Raw genomic sequence first — 27,313 nt, 5'->3', positions numbered from 1 at the left:
GGCGTCCCTAACCCCACTGTTCTTCCATATCCCCCTGGCAGCCCTGACCCTGAGCTTAGATCTGTGAACTCCCTCTGGTGTGCCCTCTCCATTGTATTCACAGACTTGGGAATATGAGTTAAATAGAATTCAGCTATGTGCATGCCCTGTTCCAGGTGTAGGAGGCACAGGGATGAATAAGAGAGCCTGGCACATAGTGGGCACTCAGCGAATGCCCACTATGGTATGAATGCTCTGCCACAGGAGCTCACTGTTCTGCTGAGGATACTCTAGAAACGTCAAGAGGCACCCACCAGGCCTGGGGTCAGGGAGGTTCCCTGGAGGAGGTGCTCACCCCCACGAAGACCTGTCTTCTCAGCAGCAGGAATGGCACATTGCAAAGCCAAGTGAGGCCTGGCACATTCAGAGGTCCACATGGCCGGCACAGAGCACAAGGCACTGGTCCTATAGCACTGCTGTCAGAGTCAGCAGAGGCCACACTGTGGGGACCTGGAACACCAGCAGAGGGCTTTGAGCAGGGGAGGTGTGTGGCCTATTTCATGCTTCATGAAGTCTGTCTGACTGCTAGGAAGGTGGGTGGCAGAAGAGGAGGTCAAGGCCATTGAGATCAGGCAAGGATAGAGATTATAGGAAGGTAGTGCTGGGGACAGACACTCAGGAGGTGGACTGGTCAGGCCAGACTCAGTAACTGGTTGGATGTGGTGGGCAAGGTGGGAAAGCCCAAGGTGATGTCTGGGCTCCTGGCCTTGGAAAGGTGGAGCACAAGGGAGAAGCACAGCTGGGTCAAGGTGGCGAGTTCAGGCTCAGACATGAACCTGGAAAGCCCCACAGCCTGGATGCACACACGGCCTAGGGCCAGATAGAGAGTGGACCTGAGCAGAAGTGGGCCCTGGCAGTCACCATTGAGGATGAATTTGCCCAAGCCACCTGGGCAGAATGACAGCAAAGGGTAAAGCTAGAACCTTTACCTTTTGGAAACATTCAGAGCATGCACTCACTCCACAAACCCGCAGTGAGCCCCTGCTGTGCTCCAGGCAGTGTTCTCTGTGCAGGCGCATGAGTGGTCAGGGCCCATCGCCTGGAGCTCACAGTCTACAGCAGAGACCGACAGTGACCAGCCAGACATCACACACAGTGACATATGGTGATCCGAAAGTGGGCACACAGAGTACATACACACAACAGCGATACGCCTTAAAAGGAGGGAAATTCTGACATCCTACAACACGGATGAGCCTGGAAGACACAATGTCAAGTGAAAGAAGCCAGTCTCAAAGGACAGGCACTGTCTGATTTCACTTGCGTGAAGTTCCTGGGGTAGTCAGACTCAGAGATGGAAGGTAGGATGGTGAGTGCCGGGTCTGGGTAGGAAGGAATGGGGCGTTACTATTTAATGGGTACAGGGTTGCAGTTTTACAGGATAAAAAGAGTTTTGGAGCTGGATGGTCACGTAGTATGAATGTATTTAATATCATTGAACTATACATTTAAATGGTTAAAATGGTAAATTTTACATTGTATATATTTTACTATAAAAATATATTGCTTTTGCTGGTTGTTTTTTAAAAGTACATGGGGAGATGAGAACACAGAAGGGGGCCTACCCTAGTGTGGGGGTCAGGGAGGGCTTCCCTGGGGCTGGGGTATTTACCTGAGACCTGAAGGGTGGGTAGATTTTGGCAGAGCCTGGAGGGATGGCTCCCAGCAGAAGGTGTGTCAGGGACAAAGGCCAGGAGGCTGGAAGGAACCTAGAGCAGCAGAGAACCAGAGGTGGCCGGGTGGCTGCAGGAAGGAAGGCTGCTGGGCATGGAGCTGGGCTTTCCTGTGCATGCAAGGGAGCCATGGGAGGGACGCAGCCAGAATGCCAGGCAGGAGGTCCGAGGGGGTCCCTTGGTGATAGTTGGAGGCATTAGGGTCAAACAGTCCAGGGTTTAAGTCACTTGCATCCTCACTGGGTGATACTAGCCTAATCACCTCACTTCTCAGAGCCTCAAGTTTGCCTGCAAAATGCAGCTGATCTATGTATCTCCCAGCAAGATTTAAAGGTGATGACGCTGGCCGGGCACAGTGGCTCACACCTGTAATCCCAGCACTTTTAGGTCAGGAGTTCAAAACCAGCCTGGCCAACATAGTGAAACCTCATCTCTACTAGAAAAACAAAAATTAGCCAGGTGTGGTGGCAGGTGCCTGTAATCCCAGCTCCTTGGGAAGCTGAAGTAGGAGAATCTCTTGAATCCAGGAGGCGGAGGTTGCAGTGAGCCAAGACTGTGAGCCACCACACTCCAGCCTGAGCGACAGAGTGAGACTCTGTCTCAAAAAAAAAAAAAAAATGAAAGGTGATGCCTGTTCACAGGCAGGAGGCAGGATCGGTGGAGCTGGGAGCAGGCAGGGCCTGGGCGTGTCTTTCTACCTCTGCAGAATCTCCCAGACCCATGTAGGGCTGCACTCAGAAAGGGGTGCAGGACCTGTGGGCAGAGGAAGCCAGGGTGAGCAAGGTGGAGGTGGACAGGAAGGTGTCATGTGAACCCGAGGACCATCCTTGGAGGCAGCCCTGGAATGTGGGAGGAGGACTGAGATCTGGCTCCAGGTCAGGAGCATGACCAAGCCACCAGCGTTCAAACGTGGCTCCACTTCGTGGCCAGCTGTGTGACCTGGATCATGTCACATGACCAGTCTCCACCTCAGTTTCCTCATCTGTGGACAGGGGCTAATAATAGACCTGCCTTGAGTGCATATTATTAGAGAGGTATGTGTATAATTTAGCATATTGCCTGCAGCTCTGCAAGCATGGTAAAAAGTTGCATTTAATCTTTGTATTAACCTTGTGAGGCAGATATTATATTATTATTAATATGAAGAAACTTGCCCAGGGTCATCTATCTAGTGAATGCTATTAGTTGACATTCACTGAGTCAGGCACTGTTCCTGTTCCACTATGTGCCAGGCACTGTTCTGAATGCTTTAAAACAGTGAGTTAATTCATATAAACCAGACGATAAACCCCATTTTACAGATGATAAAACTGAGACACACAGAAGTAAAGCCACTTGTCCAAGGTCACAGAGTTAGGAAGTGCCACATCCTGGGTTGAAATCCTGTCATTGTGACTCTGGGTCCTCCCTGTCACCCACTAGTCTCCACTGCCTGGAGCACAGCGGTATTCAAATTGAGATTAGACTCCAGAGCCCCGGTGTTAACTTGCAGTGATCACTGCCATCACTAACTGAGAAGTGTTGTTCCTGCAGGCCAGGTGTTCAAAATGAACCAAGAAGGGAAGGAAGTCAGGAGTCAGAAGGGGAGGATTTGAAACTAGGTCCTAGGGCTACACCCCTTTCTCAGCTCACCCTCACCCTCTAAGCCTGTTTTCAACTCAACACTCAAAGGTAACAAAAGCTCCTTTCCCTCAACACCCTGACCAGCCCCCTCTCCTCTTGAGACCCTGATCCAGCTCCTCTTTTTGGTAGCACTGTCTTCAGCATGCTGTATAGTAATTTACATATTTATTGTCCTTCTTTCCTGCCTCTCACCACTCACGAGTCGGCCCCAGAGAGGGTCTCTGCAGTGAGGTGCCCCAGTGCTGGGCAGGCTGAGCTCTGGTGAGTGAATAGGGCATTGACTCTGGCAGGTTCTGTACTGGGCTCTCAGCCATTGTTTGTCCTTTCCTCCTGATGTGTGCCCGCTTCTGTGTGGGCTACCGGGACCCCGAGGTGAGTGGTTTAGCTGCTGCTCCTGCTCCTAGTGGGCATCGGGCCCTGATCCAGCCCAGGAGCTGGTTCACCTGTGGGTGGGAGACTGCCTGCCTATCTCCTCACCGTCATCCTGGCCTTTTCAGAATCCCCAGCCAAGAAAGAGGATTCTCTTGAGCTTTACTTTCTCAAGCCTGTTTTACAAAACAAGCCAGATTTTTAAAAATGTTTAATATAAATGTTATTGCAACATCACATATGCTTTTTCAAATACCCTCCTGTTTCTTTGGCCTGCAGTTACAGTGTGGGGCCAGTAGAGGGCGACCTCTCCACAAGCGCACCGGTCCCTGAGCTGGGCTCTTCAAGCTAGGGGAGTATCACTGCATGTAGATTTGACGTAAAATAATGGGAGTTTAGTCACAGACTGGCCAGCAGATATGAAAACTGTAAAACAGCATTCAGAGAGTGTCACTAAGAGCCTCCAGTAACTTTCCATGTGGTCTCGTGGTCTCCCGCGACCCTCCCTGCTTTATCTTCACAGCATTATCGCCTTTTAACTGACTACGAGATTTCCACACGTCATCCATTCTGAGACTCACCATCTTCATATTTTAACATCCCTAAATCAGGGTTCATTCTATAATTGCTAGCATATCATAATTTAATTGGCAACAAGTTTTTCTTAAAAATAAAATAATGGCCAGGCGCAGTGGCTCACACCTGTAATACCCGCACTTTGGGAGGCCGAGGTGGGCAGATCGCTTGAGGTCAGGAGTTTGAGACCAGCCTGGCCGACATGCTGAAACCCTGTCTCTACTAAAAATATAAAAAATTAGTGGCGCACACCTGTTATCCCAGCTACTCGGGAGGCTGAGGCAGGTGAATTGCTTGAACCCAGGAGGCTGAGGTTGCAGTGAGCTAAGATCGCACCACTGCACTCCAGCCTGGGTGACAAAGCAAGACTCCGTCATGAGATGAGATGAGATGAGATGAGATGAAATGTTTCTTAGATTTGATGAAATATGATTTTTAAAAAAAATTCTTTCATTTGTATGTTTCATCAGACTAGATCCTAAGATCTATCAGGGCAGGGATCATGGTCTTTCTTATTCGCTGCTGTCTCCCAGCGAACAGTGCCTGGTACATAGTAAGTGTTCAGTAAGTCTTTGCTGAGTTAGGGGTAGGAGGTCTTTCAGGGAGCGCCATCTTGCTTTCCTTATTCCAAGCTCTGTTTGTTCATGCATTAAACCTCTCCTAAGTGCCCTTGCTCCCTCTTGGGCTCAGCAGTGAGGGCATGGGCTTAGGTTTTCCCATCTTTCCCGGAGCTGCTGGTCTCATGAGGGAGATGTGAGAAGCAGGACACTGAGCTGCAGGCCCGGGTGATTCTGTGTGCACTCACACAGGGGCCCTGTATAGGTGGGGTGGGGGCAACATCTCTGAGGGAGCACACAGTGACCCTGTGGGTCCTTCAGGGCTACATGCAGCCACTGAAGCAGCCAGAGAATTCCGTGCTCTGTGACCCTTCACTGGTGGACGAGATCTTCGACCAGATCCCCGAGCTCCTGGAGCACCACGAGCAATTCCTAGAGCAGGTTCGGCACTGCGTGCAGACCTGGCATGCCCAGCAGAAGGTGGGAGCTCTGCTTGTCCAGTCGGTGAGTGACCCCGCTGCTTCCGGCTCCCATAAGCACAGGCCCTCCTGGAAGGGGCTGGATGTGGCCATGGACCCCTCCCCCCACCTCCCACCCCCACCTGGATACTGACTCTGTCCCCAGATCTGGCCCCAGAACTTGGCTTGTTGTTAGCACTTATCCCAGCCCCTGGGTAGACTTGAACTTGGACACTTCCCCCCATCCCAGAGCTTAGCCAGACTCTGGCACGGACTCTGACCCCAGCCAGACACTGACTCTGATCCTGGACCCTACTCCACCCCCCGCTGACGTGACCCTAGTCCTGACGCCACACTGGTGATGATGCTCACTCAGACCTCAGATGGATGCTGGTACTGACCTCTACCCTATCTTTACCGGAACCAAAATAACTGTCCTGGTCCTGACCCCGGACTTGGGTAGGATGTTGATGCTGGCTGAGTCTTGACTTTTTCTCCATCAAATATTTTCATCATAAAGCATACCTGTCTGCTAGGCATTATTCTAAATGCGTTGTATCTATAACAGCCCTAGTAGGAGACTTCAGTGATTACCCTGATTCTAAAGTTGGTGACTAAGATGTAGAGAAATTATTAACCTGGTGAAAGTTCCAGTTAGGAAGTGGTAGAGGATTCAACTCCAGGAACCCAGTTCCAGTGCCCAGGCTTCCCCCATACTGCCTCTCACCACAGGCCAGATCTCCACTGTACACTTGTCAAGCTCCCACAGCAGTGAGTGAGACCAGAAAAGGTAATGACTTCAGAATTCAAAAAGAACATCGAAAGCAAAACCAATAAGCCTTAATCAAATGCCTGTAAAATATAGCATGCCATTTTCATTCATTGTTAAATTTAGTATTTATAAGAATTTAATTACATTTGAAAAACTTCCAATTCAGTTTTATTTTGCCAGAATTCCCAAGAATACACCATGGTGACTGGTAAATCATAGCCAAATGCAAACTAAATGGTTTCCCACAGCCACATAATTTCAAAAGCAAAATTGTAACAATTCTTCCAAAAATTTTATGAGTGAAAAATTATATCTTTTTCTGTGGGATGTGAGTGTTTCAATATATTTGCTCTGCTGTGCGGTGGGGCCTTGAACCGTCTTAGAATGTCCCTGCTGTCCTGGAAACAGATGGGACCAGACAGGGGTGATGGGGCCCCAGCTTGGATTGAGTGCTGATGTCTCCAGCCCATTGTCACCCTTAGTGTCACTAAGCTCAGTCCTCTGCCTGGACCTTGATGCTGACCATGGACTATGGCGGAAGCCCTGGGGACCCAGGGACGGGTCAGCACAGGATGCTTCATCCCAAGGTGGGGGTAGTTGGTGAGGGCTGTCTTCCTCCCTTCATTGCTTCATGCCCTGCTCTGTTCTGTCCAGAGGCAGGAACAGTTGACACCTTAGAGAGACAGGACTCTGGCCAGGTGCAGTGGCTCACGCCTGCCATCCCAGCACTTTCAGAGGCCGAGGCAGGTGGATCGCGAGGTCAGGAGTTGGAGACCAGCCTGACCAACATGGTGAAACCCTGTCTCTACTAAAAATACAAAAATTACCCAGGCGTGGTGGCACGCACCTGAAATCCCAGCTTCTCAGGAGGCTGAGACAGGAGAATCACTTGAACCCAGGAGGCAGAGGTTTCAGTGACCCAAGATCGTGCCACTGCACTCCAGCCTGGGTGACAGAGCAAGACTCCATCTCAAAAAGAAAAAAAAAGAGACAGGACTCCAAGGGGGACAGAAACACCGCTAAAGTGGTCACGTAGCTTATCCACGATACAGTTGAGATGGAAACCCAGGTGTGCTGGTTCCCAGACAAGGCTTCTTACCAATAACCTCCCTATTTAGTTTGCCATCAGCATCCAGCAGGTGTTAGCCATCAGCTGTAAGCAGTGAAGGGTGGAAGACACCCCTGCCCTTAGCTGGGTTTATAATGTGAGTGGGATGGGAGGACTTGTCCTAGGAGATCAGGAGAAGCCAGAGGCCAGGGTAGCACCAGAGAGAGCTCTAGTCAGGGAAAGGAGTACTTCTGAGAGGAGGCAGAACTGGAGCACAGCCCTGAGGTGGGGTGAGATGTGGATGAGGAAGGGCATTCCTGGTGGGGGGATCTGCATGAGCAAAGGCCAAGTGGCTAGAATGAATCTGTGTCACTCAGAGAATGGGGAAAGGGAGACCTGCCTGGCTGGACTTTGTGAGGTTGCCCAGTTGGAAATGAGAACCAGGTCTGAGCTCACAGGATACATTCTACATATGTACATACATGAACAGTCATGCCCAGATAAGATGAGCACTCGTGTATACCTGTGTACACATGCACATACGCCTAAACACATTCACACTTAGAGCCACAAGACATATGCCTGATCCTGTAGAGACTGTATCATTTCTAGTGGGAGGGAAAAGATGGTGACTCATGAATCAATGAAAACTAGGACAGGGTGAGTTGGGGTGAGGGACACCTTGAGGGTCCCCAACCTGCCTCCTCCTCCACAGTTCTCCAAGGATATGCTGGTTAACATCTATTCCGCCTATATCGATAACTTCCTCAATGCGAAGGATGCTGTGCGTGTGGCTAAGGAGGCGAGGCCAGCCTTTCTCAAATTCCTGGAGGTACTGTGGGCTAGGGCAGGGAGATGGAGGTGACTCTTGCCTTGGGCCAGCTTTGAGGGCCCCAGGAATTCCCAGCGTGGGCACCATAGCCCCAGCCAGTGGGCCAGCCTTTGCTCTCAGGCTGAGCTGGAGGGGCTTGCTGGGAACCTGTCCCTGGACATAGTCTTCCTGGTAGGTCATTCCTCACACAGTGACCATCCACCCCACTTTGGATTTCAGCAAAGCATGCGTGAGAACAAGGAGAAGCAGGCGCTGTCTGACCTCATGATCAAGCCTGTGCAGCGGATCCCACGCTATGAGCTTCTGGTGAAGGTGGGTATGGAGCTGAGTGGGCAAGTAGGCAAGGCCTGGAAGCATAGGGAGATATAAGGAGGTCTGAGGCCCCTGCCTGGTTGAGCCTGACATCAGGGTCCACAGGGGTCAGGTAGGAAAGAAAGTCCTCTTTGGTGTCTACCTATAGTCCCTCCTGCTTCAGCAGTCTGGGGCCCCAAGGGTAGCTAAGCAGGCAGGTCTGGTCCCCATTCCCACCCCAGGACCTCCTGAAGCATACACCTGAGGACCACCCAGACCATCCACTCCTGCTGGAGGCACAGCGGAACATCAAGCAGGTGGCTGAGCGCATCAACAAGGGTGTACGGAGTGCCGAGGAGGCAGAGCGGCATGCCCGTGTGCTGCAGGAGATAGAGGCTCACATCGAGGGCATGGAGGATGTGCGTGTGCCCTGCCCCACCCCACCCTGCCCCACCCACATCTGTGTCCACCTGTGACCACCTGGAATCGTGGCTGTGTCCATGTCCAGAACCACAGTGTGTTTGCATCCATGTCTGCCACATCTCTACCTGTCTGTGTTCTTCTACGTCTGTCTCTGACCTTGGGTCCTGTGGCCTGGCAGCACAAGGGTGTTAGGAGGGTGGGCAGCAGGCTGCTTCCATTGGCCTGGCCCATAGAGTGGGGCCAAGGGGTCACTGGGATGTGTGGAGGGGATAAGGATTAATAACTGGCCTTCGAGACTCCTTGTCCCTCCTGTCCCACAGCTCCAGGCCCCTCTGCGGCGGTTCCTGAGACAGGAGATGGTCATTGAAGTGGTAAGAAGTGTCCCGGTGTCTGCCCAGCTGTTCCCATATCCTCACTTTGTCCTCTCTTCTGCTCATACCCTCTACCTGCAGGTCTTCCTGCTCTTTACCCCGAGGGGAGCCCTGGTTGAGTCCCCGCTCTGCTCTGACTCTCTGGGCTGCTGGGGAAGAGCCTTACTCTCCCTGGGTTCCAGTGTCCCCTTGGGCACTGTGGGTAGGTGGATGGGCCTCTGGACTGTGTCCACCCACCCTGAATTCTGCCTTGGGTTCCACAGAAGGCGATCAGTGGCAAGAAGGACCGGTCCCTCTTCCTGTTCACAGACCTCATCGTCTGCACCACTCTGAAGCGGAAGTCAGGCTCCCTGCGGCGCAGCTCCATGAGCCTGTGAGTGGCTGGGGTGGGGTTAGGGTGGTGCCAGCAGGGGGAGCATTTGTCCCTCTGTGAGCCCCACTCCCCGGCCCTGGCCAGAGTGCCCCATTGGCTCTCTGCAGGTACACAGCAGCCAGTGTCATTGACACAGCCAGCAAGTACAAGATGCTGTGGAAGCTGCCGCTGGAAGACGCAGACATCATCAAAGGTGAGTTTGATGCTGGGTTCCAGGTGTTGGGGTCTTCCTCTAAGAAGCCCTCCTGGAGGGTCTGAGCGGCAGCCAGTCTGGCTGCCTGTCCAGCTGTTTTTCCACTTTCAGGCCTGGCTTTCTCATCCAGTGCAAGGGGGCTGGCATGAAGAACGCAGTTGGCACCCATGGAGCCAGACAATCCGTCCATGCACGCTGCCTTCCAGCTGAGCAGGGACCTAGGCTGGCAGCGGGGGCTGGGCGGGGGTGGTTCACAGGGAGCAGCATCACTGTAATTAGCCATTGATTCATCTGTGCAAACTCATTTGAGCGCCTAATATTAGATGATGTTGCTCTGTCTGGTTCAGCGGTTTCGCACACGGGGAACAGACACTCGTTTGAGTTACTGCAAGCAAAGGGTCGATTGGAGCCATCCATGTTGTTTGGGGCTGAGACTGTCCGGAGCTGAGGCAGCTTCCAGGAGCCACTCCTCCTGTGGCATCTGTCTTTCTCCCCTTCTTGCTGAGTTGGCCCTGTTCTCACTGCTCTTAGCTTTCTCTGCTTCCTCCTGACTCCGGTGATCAGACCAAGGCTGGCTCCAGGCTCAGCTGGAGGGGAGCTCACCTGGAGTTGGCCCTCAGGGTAATGGAGGGCTCGCCTCCCCCACTATGCAGGAGTACCAGCTGATTATTACTCTAATTGGTCCAAGTCAACAGAATCACCACTTTTAAGCTAGGTGCCCACTCATGGTCCAGGCAGCTGTGGGCAGGGTCATATGAAAGAAAACATGGCTGCCCAGGTGGTGAGGGTTGGGGTGGGACAGTTACTTCAAAAAGAGATTGGCTTCGTCTCTTTGGGCTGCTCTAACAAAAATACCACAGACTGGGCAGTTTATAAACAAGAGGAATGAATTGCTCACAGATTGGGAGGCTGGGAAGGCCAAGATCGGGGCCCATGTCTCACAGAGGGTGCCTTCTATGTGTCCTCACTTGGTGGAAGGGGTGAACAAGCTCCTTCAGGCCCCTTTATCAGGGCACAAATCTCATTCACAATGACTCCGCCCTCATCATCAGGTCACCTCTCAAAGGTCAACCTTTTTTTTTTTTTTGAGACAGAGTCTTGCTCTGTCGCCCAGACTGGAGTGCTTAATCTCGGCTCACTGGCACTTCCGCCTCCCGGGTTCAAGCGATTTTCCTGGCTCAGCCTCCCAAGTAGCTGGGACTACAGGCGTGTGCCACCACACCTGGCTAATTTTTGTATTTTTAGTAGAGACAGGGTTTCACCATGTTGGCCAGGCTGGTCTCAAACCCCTGAACTCAGGTGATCCATCCACCTGGACAACCTCCCAAAGGTCCACCTCTTAATGCCAACACACTCAGAATTCTATTTCAAACCGTGAGTGTTGGGGGGATACAAACATTCAGGCAACAGCAGAGCCGTTCCCAGCCTCGGCCTGGCAGGAAACTCCACTGCCATCCACTCAGCACGCACTCTTCTTCCCGTAGACATGTTGAGACTTCTCTGAGCCTCCCTGTCCAGCGTGATTCCATCTTACAGTTACCGAGCGTGCCCTCCCCTCCTCAGCAGGCTGCCTCTTGCCCCCACACGGGGTTCCTGGTCACAGGGCCATTTCAGACAGGACTTGCCAGTCTCAGAATCCATGTCTCTAGTGCGGTCATGACCCATCCAACACTCTCTTACCATTCTGCAACCTGTGGTCCAAATACTAAATGTATATACACCATAACACACTCAGTAAACTAAATCAGAGGAAAACAGGAAGAGACTCATTTAGGAAAAAGCAAAAAGAAACTTCTTTTCCCTTTATTTCAAGACGCATTTGTCCTGGCCCAAGGGTGGAGGGACAGCTTCATTTATGGACCACTGGTCCAGAGTGTGTGTCCCAAGCCTTGGGTTGGGGGTGGCAGGCCGTCTGTAGGACTAGCCGCTTGGCAATGTTCAGGTATGGGATAGGACCGCAGAAATCCAGAGCTCTGAACATTTCCCCCTCCTTTGTGGGGGATGAGTCTCTTGGTCAGCACATTTGACTGCCTGGGGCTCTGCCTGCTCTGCCACCGCCCCCATGGGAGGCTGCAGCACCGCAGCAGTTCCGTGTCAGCCGGAGCCTGTGTTTCACAGAGCCAGCCACCGTTTCATACTCCGTGCTCTCCCGGGAATTCTCCATGGGCCTGATATTCTGTGCCACGTGGCTCTGAATCAGGCCCAGAGCCCAGCTCGCAGGCCTAGGGTTCCTCTGGGAGCTGCCTATTAACTTTGCTCCCAAGAGCCTGGGGTTTCTACACTCTTAGGGTGTCAGGCCTCTCCCCATGCCCAGCTGCAGGCTGTGCAGTGAGGGAAAGAGAGTCAGCCCCAGCTTGACCTTGTCTGTCTCTGTATCTATCCACGGCCTTCCTCTGTCCCCACCAGGGGCATCCCAAGCCACCAATCGGGAGAATATCCAGAAGGCCATCAGCCGTCTTGATGAGGACCTCACCACCCTGGGCCAAATGAGCAAGCTGTCTGAGAGCCTGGGTTTTCCCCACCAGGTCTGTGTCCTCTGCCCATGGCTGGGGAGCCAGGGTGTGGGGGACTCTTGACCCTATCTGAGGGAGAGACAGCCCTGACATTTCCCTGAGGGAAGAGACATCCCTTCCCTTCACCTGAAGGGAAAAATTGCAGCCTCCCCAAATATGGGGGAAGTAACATACTCCAGGTCTGAGGGTGGAGACATAGCTGCATCCCCATCCAAGGGTGACAGAGGGCCTATCCCCCATCTGTCAGAGGAATCAAGGCCACCTCTTGGTCTGAGGGAGGAGATAGTCCCACTTGCTGTCTGAGGAAAGAGGCAGGTCCCCACACATTCTCAAGGGCAGGTGCAGGCTGTGGTGAGATGCTGGGGCCTGAGGCCTGGGCTCTCTTCCTCACAGAGCCTGGATGATGTGCTGCGGGACCTCTCAGCTGCCATGCACCGGGACCTGTCGGAGAAGCAGGCTCTGTGCTACGCACTTTCCTTCCCTCCAACCAAGTTGGAGCTGTGCGCCACTCGGCCCGAAGGCACCGACTCATACATCTTTGAGTTTCCCCACCCTGACGCCCGCCTTGGCTTTGAACAGGCGTTCGATGAGGCCAAGAGAAAGCTGGGTAAGCCAAGGCTCATGCTGGCCCTCTCCTAGAGCCTCCAGGAAGGAGGTCAGAGCCATCTCACTGCTTTCTGCGACCTCAGGAGCCAGAACCAGTGCCCTGTGCACCAGCTCCACCTGGTGGGGAGTGGGGATTGAGGCTTCTGCAGTGAAACATCAGACTGAATAATAGTTGTGGCCTCCCTGGCAGAGAGAGGATTCCATGGATAGGGTCTCACTGTCTGCTGGGCCTGGTCCATAGTGGGCACTGATAGCCAAGACCCTCCCCATACCCTCCCTACACACACTCTGAGCAGGGCTGGATCAGGGGAAGCTATTGATCAGCGTTCATGGCTTAGAAGATCCATAGAGACCTCTGGGTCTAACCCCAAGACAATACACATGGGAAAAGATTGAGGCCAGGAGCAACTGCCTTATTCTAGTGTGGCTGGGATCAGGCCTCTCCTAGAGAGACCCTGAGGGGCAAGGGAGGAAGGAGAATGGGACAAGGGCAGGACCAGGGTGAGATGGGATACAATGTTAAGCAGGGCTCTCTGTCCATCCATCTCCACTACAGCATCCAGCAAAAGCTGTCTAGACCCTGAGTTCCTGAAGGCCATCCCCATCATGAAAACCCGCAGTGGCATGCAGGTATGTCTGCATCTGGGTCACGTGGAGCATGTTTTCAAGGTCAGCAGGTGTTCATGAATTTTTGTTTTATGTATAACATTGTGTACATGCCTTGAACTTTGCTGTTGTTCCTTATGTTTTGGAGAATTCAGCTGTCCATGTGTAGATGCTGCATATGTATTACATGCATATGGGTATGCTTCATGCATATGTATTACATGCATATGAGTATGCTTCATGCATATGTATCACATGCATATGGGTATGCTTCATGCATATGTATCACATGCATATGGGTATGCTTCATGCATATGTATCACATGCATATGGGTATGCTTCATGCATATCTGTATCTGTGCATGTGAACAAAGGCTATATGGATGTTGGGAAGTTGCTTCATTTATGTGCTTGTATGAGCTGCATACATATGGACAGAGATTACTAGCATTATATTTTATATGCATGTATCCACTATTATAGCCAGGGATATGTGTGTGTACATGTAGGCATGATACCTGTATCCCATAGGCATGAGTGGATTTTACATGTAGAGGGTCATGTGGGCAAGGCACGGTTGCTTACATCTCTAATTCCAATACTTTGTGAGGCCGAGTTAGGAGGATCGCATGAACCCAAAAGTTCAAGACCAGGCTAGGCAAGACCCTATCTCTACAAAAAATTTAAAAATTATCCACATGTGGTGGCGCGCCCCTATACTCCCAGTTACTCAGGAGGCTGAGGTGGGAGGATTGCTTGAGCCGGGGAGGTCAAGGTTGCAGTGAGCCATGATCACACCACTGCATTCCAGTCTGGGTGACAGAGCAAGAACCTATCACAAAAAAAAGTGTCCTGTGCCATGTGTATGTGTACACCTGTGTAAAGAGGTATATAGGGGCATTCATACACACCCATGCAGGCCTGCCTCCCTTCATTCTGCTGGGGTTTCCCAGGAGTGGGGAAAGTTGGCAGCAGTTCTTCCATTCGCCTCCTGTACATTGGTGCCTCCTGCAGTTCTCCTGCGCGGCCCCCACCCTGAACAGCTGCCCGGAGCCCTCGCCTGAGGTGTGGGTGTGCAACAGCGATGGCTACGTGGGCCAGGTGTGCCTGCTGAGCCTGCGCGCCGAGCCAGATGTGGAGGCCTGCATCGCCGTCTGTTCCGCCCGCATCCTCTGCATTGGGGCGGTGCCTGGGCTGCAGCGTCGTTGCCACCGGTGAGGCCTGGGTGGCGGGTGGGCAGCACCCCAGGCCAGGGAGACCCAGATTCTATTCCAACACAGGCTGAGGCCACCCTGGCGTGGTCGTGGGCAGGACCCAGAGAGTGTGAGCAGGGTCGGTGGGCATGTCCGCTAGCAGGGCCACGTCTGGCTCCTAGCAGCTCTCATCCTCACTCCTTCTTCTCGCAGGGAGCCTCCTCCATCGCTGAGGTGTCCTTCAGAGACGGCACAGGAGCCCGCCGGTCCGGAACTGGATGTTGAAGCCACTGCAGACGAGGAAGCCGCGACGCTCGCAGAGCCAGGGCCGCAGCCCTGCCTTCACATCTCCATTGCAGGCTCGGGCTTGGAGATGGCGCAGGGCCCCGCCGAGGGTGACCCCCGCCCAGAGCTGGTGCCCTTTGACAGTGACTCTGACGATGAGTCTTCGCCCAGCCCCTCGGGGACGCTGCAGAGCCAGGCCAGCCGGTCCACCATCTCCTCCAGCTTTGGCAGTGAGCTTTGGCCATCTCCTCCAACTTGGCACTGGCGGGCAGGGTGGACTGCCCAGAGGAGGGGGCGAGGAGGGACTAGTGTAGGGAAAGGCATGGCATCAGACCTCAGGATGCTAGCATACAGAGCGGTGAGGGCAAGGGCTGTGACACCGAGGACCCAGAGGACGGTGGGACAGTCAGGCAGGATTATGAAGACCCTGGAGCACTGACCTAAGGAAGATAGGGCTGGTGGAGTGGGGACTCTGCACCCTCCAATTGGCCGCTGGGTCCAAGGGGGCAGGCGAGATCAAGGATTCTATTGTGCTGAGCTGTCAGTGAGCAGGGCAGCAGGCCAGAGCAGATGCAGAGGCCTTGGGGATGGGGAGGAACAGCTTAGAAAGGCCTTCCAGAGGGGCATGACCAAGAGGGATGCATGGCCTAGAAAGATACCAGGTCCCAGGCCTGGTGGAGGGTGATGAAGACAGAGACCTTTGTCTCCCTCAGATGAGGAGACCCCGAGTTCCAAGGAGGCCACAGCAGAGACTACCAGCTCAGAGGAGGAGCAGGAGCCTGGCTTCCTGCCACTATCTGGCTCCTTCGGGCCTGGTGGTCCCTGCGGCACCAGCCCAATGGATGGGAGAGCCCTTCGCCGCTCCAGCCGAGGCTCCTTCACCCGGGGCAGCCTTGAGGACCTGCTGAGTGTCGACCCTGAGGCCTACCAGAGCTCCGTGTGGCTGGGCACTGAGGATGGCTGGTAGGGACAGGGGAGGGACTGGGGACACAGTGCCAGAACCCTGAGCTCCCTGCTCTGGAAATCGTGTGGTTTCCTGAAGTCGAGGCAGGAGCGCTTTGGGTCATACCTCAGGGATGCTGGTGGGTCTGACAATCCCAGGGAGGCTGTGGGACCTCAGTACCTTGGGAAGGCACCTGGTGTTGAAGACATGGTGCCAGGGGCAGAGAGGTGGAGGGATGACTCCAGGGGCTGGTGTGCCCCAAGCATTTGTCCCAGGTGCACACCCCAATCCACAGTGTCCACGTGTACCAGTCCTCTGACAGCATCCGTGACCGCAGGAACAGCATGAAGCTCCAGCACGCGGCCTCTGTAACCTGCATCTTGTAAGGCCCCAGGGTGGCCCTTCCTGTCTAGACTCTTCTCAGCCACATGTGCAGGCCTCCTTTTGTTCACCTGGGCCCCCTGCTCTACTGTCCCTCCTCTCTGGCAGCTGGAAGCCAGAGGCTAGCCCTAGGCTAGCTGTGCCTCTTACACACTGTATAAGCTCGCAAGTCACTCCCTTTTCATAGCCTCAGGCAACCCCCTGGAGAACAAGGGGTGGGAAGAGGTGGCCGTAGCCATCCTCTCTGTGGTTCCCCTAGCCCTGGGTGACCCACTTTGGCTACCTGAACTCCCTTACTCCTTCTTTTTCCTACGCAGGTATCTGAATAACCAGGTGTTTGTGTCTCTGGCCAATGGAGAGCTTGTGGTTTACCAAAGGGAAGCAGGCGAGTATCTGCCTTCCACTACACCCTTCCCCTATCCCCTTAATGGTGTTGGGGCTCTGTTCTGGAGCTGTGGCTTTGGGCAACTCCCAGGCCCTCTCTGGGCCTTGGTGTTCTTGCTTATAAAGGGGAATGTTAACATCTCCTTTCAGGGGAGACTGAGGCTCAAATTTAGAACTGGAGTGAATTTCCTGTTTTCTTTACCCCACTCCAGGCCATTTCTGGGACCCCCAGAACTTCAAATCAGTGACCTTGGGCGCCCAGGGCAGCCCCATCACCAAGATGGTGTCTGTGGGTGGGCGGCTGTGGTGTGGCTGCCAGAACCGAGTCCTTGTCCTGAGCCCTGACACGCTGCAGCTGGAGGTAACAGGGGGTGGGGGAATGGAATTGGTCCTGTGGGGTGAGCTGGGCCCGTGTGAGAGGGAGATGAGACTATGGTGGGGCATAAACAGTATCCCCAGAGGGCTGGGGCCTTCCTCTGACCTCAGAGTGATGCTGGCCACTCCCCGTCCTTCTCCGATCCTCGTTTCTTCTCTACAGTAAAGTGTCCCATATACATTAGGAATCTTATTCATCCTCCTGCCCACCCTGTCTCTCAACTCTGGTTTTGGGGTTCTTTGGGGTTCTTTAGGGATAGGACAGGGGTCCTTCCTGATGTCAACATCCATTAGCATTAGACTCATATAGTCCTGGCCTCACTTGCACACATGTCAGAAGTATCCAGGGGCAGTGGTTTCCCTTAATTTCCCTCTCACTTATTCTACTGTTGGCTGGGCAGGAGTCCAAAGCCCTGTGTTCAGGCCCCAGCTCTGTGACTGACTTGCTGTGTGACCCCTTTCCCTTCTAGGCTTCAGCTTCTGCACCCATCCAGGGGGAGGCCAGTGACTGATTCTAAAACCCTTTAAGCATTGAAGTTCTCTGATCTTTAAATCACTCAAGTTTAATGGGGAAAGAGCACCTCCATTATAATTCCTGGGAATTAAGTTAGGAGGCGCTGGTGAAACCAAGCTTTGAAAGGTTAATCGTGCAGACCAAGGACCAACGCTAGCATGAGCTGTGAGGGATGGACACTGGTGAAGCTCCAGGCCAAGGAAGGCAGGCCTGCCAGTGACCCATCTTCTCCCCCCACCACACCCCCCACCTTCCACAGCACACGTTTTACGTGGGGCAGGATTCAAACCGAAGCGTGGCTTGCATGGTGGACTCCAGCCTGGGCGTGTGGGTGACATTAAAAGGTAGCGCCCACGTGTGTCTCTACCATCCAGACACCTTTGAGCAGCTAGCAGAAGTAGACGTCACCCCTCCCGTGCACAGGATGCTGGCAGGTACTGACCTTAAACTCCCACAGCACCCCCCTTGGTGCCTTTCTGCCCCATCGTAGAGGAGGCTGAGCCAGGGCCAAAATTCAGCCCCAGCTGTGTTCTGTCTCCTACCCCAGGCTCAGATGCCATCATTCGGCAGCACAAGGCTGCCTGTCTGCGAATCACAGCGCTGCTGGTGTGTGAAGAGCTGCTGTGGGTGGGCACCAGTGCCGGTGTCGTGCTTACCATGCCCACCTCGCCCAGTACAGTCAGCTGCCCACGGGCGCCACTCAGCCCCGCAGGCCTTGGCCAGGGACACACTGGCCATGTCCGCTTCTTGGCTGCAGTCCAGCTGCCAGATGGCTTCAACCTGCTTTGCCCAACCCCACCACCTCCCCCGGACACAGGTGGGTCAGTGCATCATATCCCAAGCCAGGGATCGTGGACTTACCAGAAGAGCTTTCAAGAGGGAGAAAAAGTGTCACATACAGCTAGAGGTGGCATATATGACAGGAAATAGGCCATGGAAATCCCCAAATGAAATCTAGGGGTGTGTGTGTGTGCGTGTGTGTGTGCACACGCACACCTGCAATGTGTTGTTTGTATTAAAGTTCTGTCCAGAGAAATGTCATCGGAGACAGAAAGGGAACTATAAGCTAAGAGGTAGAATATGTCACAAACAGAATATGTATATAGAAAATATGTCCTGTTATACATATTTCCTGTATACACCAGGAAATAGCACAGGACTAGAAATGATGTACAGGGTAGGAAGTGGAATCAGGAAGTGATGCACAGAGCAGGAAATAGAAATAGCACCAGAAAACAACATAGAATGGCACTAGCACAGAAGTGGACTGTGAGAACTAGAAAGTGAAACAGTAGCCAGATGCAGTGGCTCACTTGTAATCCCAGCGCTTTGGGAGGTGGAGGTGGGCAGATCACAAGGTCAGGAGATTGAGACCATCCTGGCTCACATGGTGAAACCCCGTCTCTACTAAAAATACAAAAAATTAGCTGGGCATGGTAGCATGAGCCTGTAATCCCAGCTACTCGGGAGGCTGAGGCAGGAGAATAGCTTGAACCTGGGAGGCGGAGGTTGTAGTGAGCCGAGACTGTGCCACTGCACTCCAGCCTGGGTGACAGAGCATGATTTCCATCTCAAAAAAGAAAAAGAAACAGTAGGGTGCCAGACATAGTAGCTTAGGCTTGTAATCTCTGCTCTTTGGGAGGACGAGAATCATTTGAGCCTAGGAGTTCAAGACCAGCCTGGGCAACATGGTGAGATCCCACCTCTACAAAAAATACAAAAATTAGCCAGGTGTGGTGGCACACACCTGTGGTGCCAGCTGTCAGGAGGCTGAGGTGGGAGATTGACCTGAGCCCAGGAAGTCGAGGCTGCAGTCAGCAGAGGTTGTGCCACTGAACTCCAGCCTGGGTAACAGAGTGAGACCTTGCCTTAAAAACAAAAATAAAAATATGGCCAGGCACGGTGGCTCACACCTGTAATCCCAGCACTTTTGAGAGGTTGAGGCAGGTGGATCACCTGAGGTCAGGAGTTTGAGACCAGCCTGGCCAACGTGGTAAAACCTCATCTCTACTAAAAGTACAAAAACTAGCTGGGTGTGGCAGCAGGTGCCATTAATCTCGGCTACCTGGGAGGATGAGGCAGGAGAATCATTTGAACCTGGGAGGCGGAGGCTGCAGTGAGCCAAGAATGTGCTATTGCACTCCAGCCTGGGTGACAAGAGCAAAATTCCATCTCAAAAAAAAAAAAAAAGTGAAACAGCAGGAAATGAGGTACATCAGGAGGTCACAACCAGAAAAGTTTTGCTTTGGCAGGGCAATAAATGATATTCCCAAGAGGAAGTAGCCCTAGAAATCAGGAAGCAATAAAGCCTCAGTCAGTTGTCTGTGTTCAGAGAAGACTTAAGCTACCTGGGAAAGGGCTGTTGGAAGTAGGAGGCTTATTTAACTGTAATGCAGAGGATGTTACATGCAGAAAACAAGAGAGATAGAAAGTGGCATTTTACATGGCACTTATATTGTAAAATGAAAACAATCAAAAATGGTGTCACCTTGGGAAGTTATGTCACTCTACTAAGAGATTACAGTAAGTCTGGCTGCTAAGAAGTGAGCATTTCTTTTGAAATAAGTTCCTAGGTAACAGAAAGTGGGATTCCCCCATAGAAAGTGTGTATGTCTTCCTTCCTGTCTTCTGGAGTGCGGGAATTCAGGCCTTGATGGGACAGTGAAGCCTCCATTCACCCCCAGGCTGACAGATCCTCCCCTCTGCCCCCAGGCCCTGAGAAGCTACCATCACTGGAACACCGGGACTCCCCTCGGCACCGAGGCCTCACCTCAGCCAGGCCTAAAATGCTGGTTATCAGTGGAGGTGATGGCTATGAGGACTTCCGACTCAGCAGTGGGAGCAGCGGCAGCAGTGAGACTGTGGGCCGAGATGACAGCACAAACCACCTCCTCCTATGGAGGGTGTGAGCCTGTCTGCCGTGGCCCAAGACTTGCCTGCCCACCTGCCCTCACCCCACTTGCCTCTTCATAGCCCACACTCAGACTTTGACCAGAAGTGTCCGGCCAGCGGCACATATGTGCCTGTGTGGGCTCTGCCTCATCTTCACAGAAGCATTCCCGATGGAACGCTTGCTGGCCAGCCAGGCCACGGCTTCTCCCAACCCTCTGGCTGCCCCGGTGCTCCCAGTCATGATTGGGTGGGGGACATGTGGGCTGACCAGGACCTCTGACCCTGGAGCTTCTACCAAAGACACAGCTGGGTCTGGACCCCAGGGGGCTGGGGAGGGCCATGTGCAATATTTGGAGGGTTTTCTGGTGGGCAGCAGGAAGGTTGGGAAATTCCCCATGTACAGTATTTATGTTTCTTTTTAGATGTGTACCTTCCCAAGCGCTTATTTATGCAGTGACCTGGTGACCTGGGGTGGGGTGATTTGAGGAAACGTCATGAGGGAAAGAAACCTATTCCTGCCCTGGGGACTACCCTGGGACTCTAACCAAACCTTCCTGGAGGGACCCACGCACCCCTGAGCCCCATTCCATTCATACATACACACACACGTACGCACACTGCATGTCCAAGGCCCTAAACACTGCCTGTTGACGTAAACTTTCCAGGGCCCCATCCTGATTGGCCTGCCCTCAGTCCTCTAGATCAAGATGCTATTAGGGGGCAGTGATTGCCATCTGGGGACCTCCCAGGCTTTGTCATTACCCAGTTTGTTGGTGGTGCCTTTAGTGGTTCCCTAATTTGGGAACACTGATTTGGGGCCTTGGACAGGACTTTCTCTCAGGTAGGAGAAATGGGCCCGTGATCTCCTCACAGTTGCCCTGCTTCCCTGTGTCTCATGCACTGGCACATATGGTTACCTTGGAGGGCAGATCTAAGAGCCCCTCACTCTGACCACTGAATCCCTCTTCACAACCCTCCTGCCAAGGGAAGCCCCTTCAGGAAGGAACACCCAAAGCTGAGGGGCTAGATGTAGCCTCTTCAACAGAGAAAGCTCCCACTTAAGAGTAGCCTCTGACACCCCCACCCCCCTGGACTGCAGGGAGCCACTCTGGCCTCAGCCCCTCACTTCTTCAGCTAAAACTCCAAAGGTTTGGTTTCAGATGGGGTTCGTTTTGTTCTGTTCGGTTTTGGTTTTATTTGGGGTGGGTGGGTCATTGCGGTCTTAGATTATGTTTCTCTTGCTACCAAACAGTCATGTATTAACCCTCTTTGGATGATGAAGTTTAAAGAATCAATAAATAGAAACACCAAAGGACTGTATTGGTGGCCACAGTGGCCTCCTGTCAGCAACTCAGGGCTCAGTCTCTCTGGCCACATGGGCCTTCCAACATCCACACACTTGGGAAGAAGGGAGGCCTTGGAGACCCAGAAGAGTGCTGCATGGTGAGGTGCCACGATTTGCTGTTACCCTGGGGAGGTGTCTGGACTGCAGCTTTCTCATCAGGAAAATAAAGGGGTTGTACTAGACCAGTGTTTGTAACCAGGGCTACATGGTAGAATCCCTTGGAGTTGACATACATAAATGTGGAAATATGGTACATAAATTATTTTCATATCAATCAAGAGCTTTGAGTCAGTGGGCCTGGATGGATATTGGGAATCTGAAGCTGACATGCTCCAGGTAAAGAGCCAGGCCCCCGGTGAACCTGTCTATGGCTCCTTCAGCAAATAATGTTCTCCAGCAAAGCCTCACAGCTGGAGAACACTGATGAAGGCCAAGGCCCTGCTCCAGTCCTCCAAAGGCTTTGGAGCAAGGGTAGAATCCAAGTCTGTCTGATTTCTGGTCCAATGAGATCTGTCATTAAATCAGACACAAGAACACATAGGCCCAGCAACATGGGGCCATTCTGTGCAAGGACAAAGAGCCCTCCATACCAGGGTGCACCTGCAGAACTCAAGGTGGCCACCACTAGAAAAGGGCACATGCTTCAGCTCTGCTACACATGTGAACATGTCCAGCCTAGCTGACTGACTTTTGAGTCAGCCCCAGAAGCAGCATGCAAGCTCATGCTCTGCGAACTGGCAGCACACCTCTCAGGGGTCTGCTGGGTCCTCAACGCCACAGGATGGGCATGGACCATCTCCCTGCAGCATCATTTTACTGGGGATATCTGGGGAGGAAGGGATTCTATTAATAAACACAGATACATTATGGAGCAGGAGGCATCATTCATGTGGAATTTATAATGAAACAAAGCATTTAAAGGAACACAGGCTGTGAAGCTGGACAGACCTTGTTTGAGATCTTGACTTTGCTACTAACTAGCTGTGTGCCTATGGCAAGTTGTATCCCCTCTGAGCCTCCATTTCCTCACCTGTGAAATGGGGCTGATAATCCCTTCCTACACAGGACTGCTGCTTGGCGTGCACAGGTCTTTGGATTGCAAGGAAGAGATTCATTGTGCCTGTCACCTAGAAGGGTGCTTATTAGTGTCACCTAGAAGGGTGCCAGATGTGAACTGGCAGCAAGGAGCTGTCACAGGGCACGGTGGTCCAGACATCAAAGCTGCATCTCAGGACATCTGGCCTCTCCACCTTGAGTCTCCACTTCCTCCCACACTGCCAGTCAGCTGCTGTTCCACTGCTTTCCTGCTTCTGCTGCCTCAGGGGCTCTGCCTCCTCTGCACGGAGGCCCCTGGGCAGACTTCAATTTTAACACAAGGTACCGAAGGCCAGATTCTCACCACTTCCCCCAGTTAAGTGCCTCAGTAAGAATGGGCTTGGCCCAGCCCACCGTTATTTAGAGGGCCACATTCCAGGGCACTGGCCAGCCTGTGGACAGTCAGCAGCCCATCAGCTGTGGGCAGGGAGGCCCTGGAATGACCATCAGGCCTCAGGTCCCCGGCCCAGGGGAGGCTTCTGGAAGGATTAGCTCCTCTGAAGCACTGGTTCTTAGCCTGGGATGTGCATTATAATCATGAGGGCCCAGGCCAGTCCCAAACCAATGAAATCGGAACTCTGAGGGTGGGACCCAGGTATCTACATATTTTTTAGAAACTTTTATTTTCTTTTTCATCCAGTAATGGCTATAAGCAATAGAAAACTTTAGTTGAAATATAACATTTATACAAAAAAGGACACAAACCATTAGTGTGCAGCATGATGAGTAGTCACAAAGTGAATACACCCAGGTAAAGGAACAGAAAATCTCATCACCCCAGAAGCTCCCCTTAGACCTCCTTCCAGTCCACCATCCAAGGGTAACCACCCAGCTTCTGACACCATGGTCTAGTTTCGCTGGCCAAGGTAGAGAACTGCTTTAAAGGGTATGACTATGGTTAGCTACTGGTATTGGGGAAAGTGGGGCTTGGGTTGATGTTAAGAGGGAACACCAGCCTGGCCAACATGGCAAAAACCCATCTCTGCAAAAAATACAAAAGTTAGGTATGATGGCGTGCACCTGTAGTCACAGCTACTCAGGAGGCTGAGGCAGAGAATCACTTTAACCCAGGAGGCCAAGGTTGCAGTGAGCTGAGATTGTGCCAGGGCATTCCAACCTGGGTGACAGAAAGAGTCTCTTGTCTCAAAAAAAGAAAAAAGGGAACAGCTTGAACCAAGGCAAGGAGGGGTAGAGGAGTCTGATGCAGACCCAGGTGGATAGAGAAAGAAGAAAAGGCAGAGGAGGCCAGATTGGAGCTCCATGAGCATGGGATTTTCTTTGTTCCATCCTCAGGCCTGCCGCAATGCTTGACACACAGTAGATACTCAGTAAATATTTGTTGAATTAAATCTGGAGAATTCAGGTGAGAACCAACTCTAGGTCTTGAATGCCACGAAATAAACCCCAGCTTCCACTTAGTGTTTGCCGCAAGCCAGGAGCATAGATCATCTTGAATCCTCACAGTGGTCCTGGGAGGTTGGTACCATTATTACCCTTCTTTTCAGATGAGGAAACTGAGGTTCAGAGAGGTTACATGCCTTCCTCAAGGTCACTTACCCACTAATTGATAGAACCTGGAATCTGCTCAGTTCTCTGTGTCTCATGGAAGAGGGAAGCCAGCTGCCTGGTGTGGCTGGAGGACAGGAGAGACAGCCTGAGCAGCCAGAGCCACACGCAGTCACTCATGAGGCTGGACTAGTGTTCCTTAGACCAGCCTTGGGAAGAGAATCCAGATCCCAGATGAGTGAGGAGAGTCCCATCTCCTCTTCAAGGGAGTTCTGCAGGTGGTCCCTTGGTTAGGGACAGAAGGCAGGGTTTAGTTAGACCATCTTTCTTATGGAAAATATGAGGGACAGAGAGGGACAGGGACTTACCTGAGGCCACACAGAAAGGCAGCATTGAGGCTTTATGTGGGTAAATATGAGGGTAGCTGGGGAGGAGAGCCCAGGCAGGAAGGTTTCCTGTGGTTAGAAAAGCCAGGAAATGCCCCTTAAAGCCAGGGAAGGCAGAAGGTTAGATTAGCTGGCCTCCAGGGGTCCCACCATATACCTCAAACCAGCCTCAGCACTTGGTTGGTCCAGAGGGCTCAGTGGAGAGAGCAATTCTGGCTAAGGTCCTACCTTAAACCTTCCGGGCAAGGCCTGGGGAGGGGATGGGGGACCCCAGGGCCTGAACTCAAGCTCCAGCCCCGGGCTTTCTGCACTGCGTGATGATAAGCAAGTGGCTGTCCCTCCTTGGACCTGGATGACCTCTATGAGTCCTTCACATCTTCTGTGTGCCTGCCAAACACTGTCTGTGTCCTCATAGACTTTAAGCTACAGGCCAGGTTGCAGGAAGCGGCAAGGGGAAGTCTATTTTAGGCCCAATTATAGCCAATGAGGATCCCTGCCTGGCAAAGGCAAGTGAGCTGGCATCCCAAGCTGGGTCAGGGGTAGTTTGCTGGGCTAGACTGGGGAGGGAGATAGTGAGGAGGCATCGGGGATAAATCAGGGCAGAGCCCTTGCTGCCCAGGGCAAACACTGCACCAAGGAAAGGGAGAGGCGAGGGAGCTCCTGAGTCCAGCGGCCTGGAAGAAGCTGGTGCCCCCAATATGAGGTCTCAACAGATCCTCATAACATGCTTGGATGGGTGAGTTTTCACTCAGAAAGGTGAAGTTATTTGCCTAAGGTCACACAGCCTGGCAATGGCAGAACTGGGACTTAATCATTATCTATGTGACACCAAAGCCTGTATTCTTCTATTTCCCCCTAGATTTCTCTTCTCCAGGCTCCTTAACCTCAGATGCTTCAGCAAGTCACCTGCCTTGCTGGGCCTGGCTTGCACTCCCTAGCTCTTGACCTGTTCATGTTCTGGGCCCAGAGGGTAACTGGACTACAAGTCTCACCCTGACAGTCCCCAGGGTGCCCACCAGCTCCACTGTCTGCAGTTCATAGCTCTGGGTTCCTCTCTCAGACTCACCATGGCACCAACAAGACCCCAAACCTGCCTCCCTGAGCACCAGTCAGATGGGCAATAGAGCCTGGAATGGATAGAACTAAGAGTGCTGGGCCTCCCCCATCAAGGAGCCAGTAAGGCAGGCATCAAGGGCTTGACACCTCAACGCTAGTGCGATTCCAGGTTGAACTTGGTCCTCAGACCCAACAGCCCCCCAGCTCAGCTTTTGGCCTGGCCCCAGGCTGAGCCCCATCCTGGCCTGCTAGACCCAGTTTCTCCTCAGACTGAGTCCACCCTCCCTTGGAGCTAAGGCACTAACACTGGGCAGCAGCCCACCTTCTCAGGGTTAGGATTTGGCCCACTGGGGGTAAGCCTAGGGTGGGGCATTGAAATTTAAGTCTGAGCCTTCCGCTCCTCCAGGCTTGTACTGTATGTACTTCCTTTTGGAATTCCAGCACAGCCAGCAGGGTGGCACCACTACCTCTGGTCCATGACCCCAAGGCAGTCATCTACTCAGATCCCCTGCATACAACCACTCTGTGGTGGCTCTGATCCTGTGACCCAGGATCCCCACCCCAGGCAGGGCCTGGCTGGGACATGGCACCTGTGCCCCTGCCTCTGGTCCCCATCACAGCTCATCCCAGTTTACTGGGACCTTGTGTTGTGTACCTACAGTGAGGTGCAGACATTCTCTGGGCCCACTTGCCCAGCGGTACCACATGAAGTTCAACAAGATGGTCTCTGAGGTCCCTGAGCTCAGGGATTCCAGTGCTGACTCCATGGTTCATTTGAGATGCCAAGATTTTAGAAAGCCTGTGATTCTGAGAGTCCTTTGTTCTCACGCCTGTGGTTCTCCAAGCTCCATAAACAGCAAGTCTAAATCTTTCCTGTGGCTTCCACAACTCCTTCCCTGTCTACTCACTGTGGAGCAACCCAGATGCTCGCAGATCTCAGGGAGGGGCCCAGCTCGCAGTGGTTTCAGAGTCAGAGCTGGCTGCAGGAGCTGGCCCATCCACCCCCAGTAGTAAGTAATAATTAGGCTCCCTCTTAACCTGGGGGTTGCAGGGGCAGGAAGTGTTTGCACTGTGGCCCTGGGAGACCTACTCTATGGAGCTGTAGCCAGGGCAGCCAGGTAGCCCCTCCCATGGAGAACTAAAATGATCTTCAGGCAACATGTCTGGCACCCCAGTTTTCAGATGAGGAAACTGAGTTGGAGGTGGATTTGATCAAAACCTCACAGAGAGATGGTGGTAGAGAGGGGCCTGGACTCTCTCTAGGATGTCTGATTAATAGCCAGTGCTCCTTAACCAAAAAGCGTTCCCCACTTAGTTTACGGATTAAGACAAGGTCTCACTCTGTCACCCAGGATGGAGTGCAGTGGCAGGATCACGGGTCACTGCAGCCTCAACTTCCTGGGCTCAGGTGATTGGCCCACATATTTTTGTAGAGACAGGGCTTCGACATGTTGCCCAGGCTGGCCTCGAACTCTGGGCTAAGCGATCCTCCCACCTCAGCTTTCCAAAGTGCTAGGATTACAGGCGTGAGCCGCCACACCTGGCCTTCCCCATTTGGTTTATTGAGTAGCACCTGAAATTGCCAGCATTTGAACTCCAGAACTTAGAGCTGAGTTGTAGATGGTCCCCTTACAA

At 52.8% G+C, this 27,313-nt stretch overlaps 1 protein-coding gene across 2 annotated transcripts in view; it reads left to right on the top strand.

Annotated features, from left to right (window-relative positions):
- The window catches only part of ARHGEF17 (Rho guanine nucleotide exchange factor 17), a 60,420-nt gene extending 38,818 nt beyond the window's left edge, over window positions 1–21,602 (top strand). Inside the window, exons 3-21 of one of the 2 annotated variants that reach the window (XM_035265507.3) lie at window positions 5,159–5,341; window positions 7,831–7,947; window positions 8,167–8,259; window positions 8,481–8,657; window positions 8,982–9,032; window positions 9,296–9,405; window positions 9,513–9,598; window positions 12,005–12,123; window positions 12,505–12,718; window positions 13,274–13,347; window positions 14,338–14,537; window positions 14,730–15,031; window positions 15,515–15,764; window positions 16,040–16,126; window positions 16,443–16,510; window positions 16,722–16,870; window positions 17,658–17,832; window positions 17,946–18,215; window positions 20,111–21,602. In XM_035265507.3, the coding sequence (XP_035121398.1) occupies window positions 5,159–5,341; window positions 7,831–7,947; window positions 8,167–8,259; window positions 8,481–8,657; window positions 8,982–9,032; window positions 9,296–9,405; window positions 9,513–9,598; window positions 12,005–12,123; window positions 12,505–12,718; window positions 13,274–13,347; window positions 14,338–14,537; window positions 14,730–15,031; window positions 15,515–15,764; window positions 16,040–16,126; window positions 16,443–16,510; window positions 16,722–16,870; window positions 17,658–17,832; window positions 17,946–18,215; window positions 20,111–20,307 (2,922 nt within the window). In that variant the 3' untranslated portion in view covers window positions 20,308–21,602. The remainder of the gene's footprint in view (window positions 1–5,158; window positions 5,342–7,830; window positions 7,948–8,166; window positions 8,260–8,480; window positions 8,658–8,981; window positions 9,033–9,295; window positions 9,406–9,512; window positions 9,599–12,004; window positions 12,124–12,504; window positions 12,719–13,273; window positions 13,348–14,337; window positions 14,538–14,729; window positions 15,032–15,514; window positions 15,765–16,039; window positions 16,127–16,442; window positions 16,511–16,721; window positions 16,871–17,657; window positions 17,833–17,945; window positions 18,216–20,110) is intronic. The other variant, XM_035265508.3, reaches the window with a different exon arrangement.
- Window positions 21,603–27,313: the final 5,711 nt, after the last annotated feature.

This window comes from Callithrix jacchus, chromosome 10, assembly GCF_049354715.1.
Source record: "Callithrix jacchus isolate 240 chromosome 10, calJac240_pri, whole genome shotgun sequence".
NCBI classification, from domain to species: Eukaryota; Metazoa; Chordata; class Mammalia; order Primates; family Cebidae; genus Callithrix; species Callithrix jacchus.
Note: the sequence above shows the minus strand (reverse complement) of the source record. Positions and strands in the feature narration are given on the sequence as shown.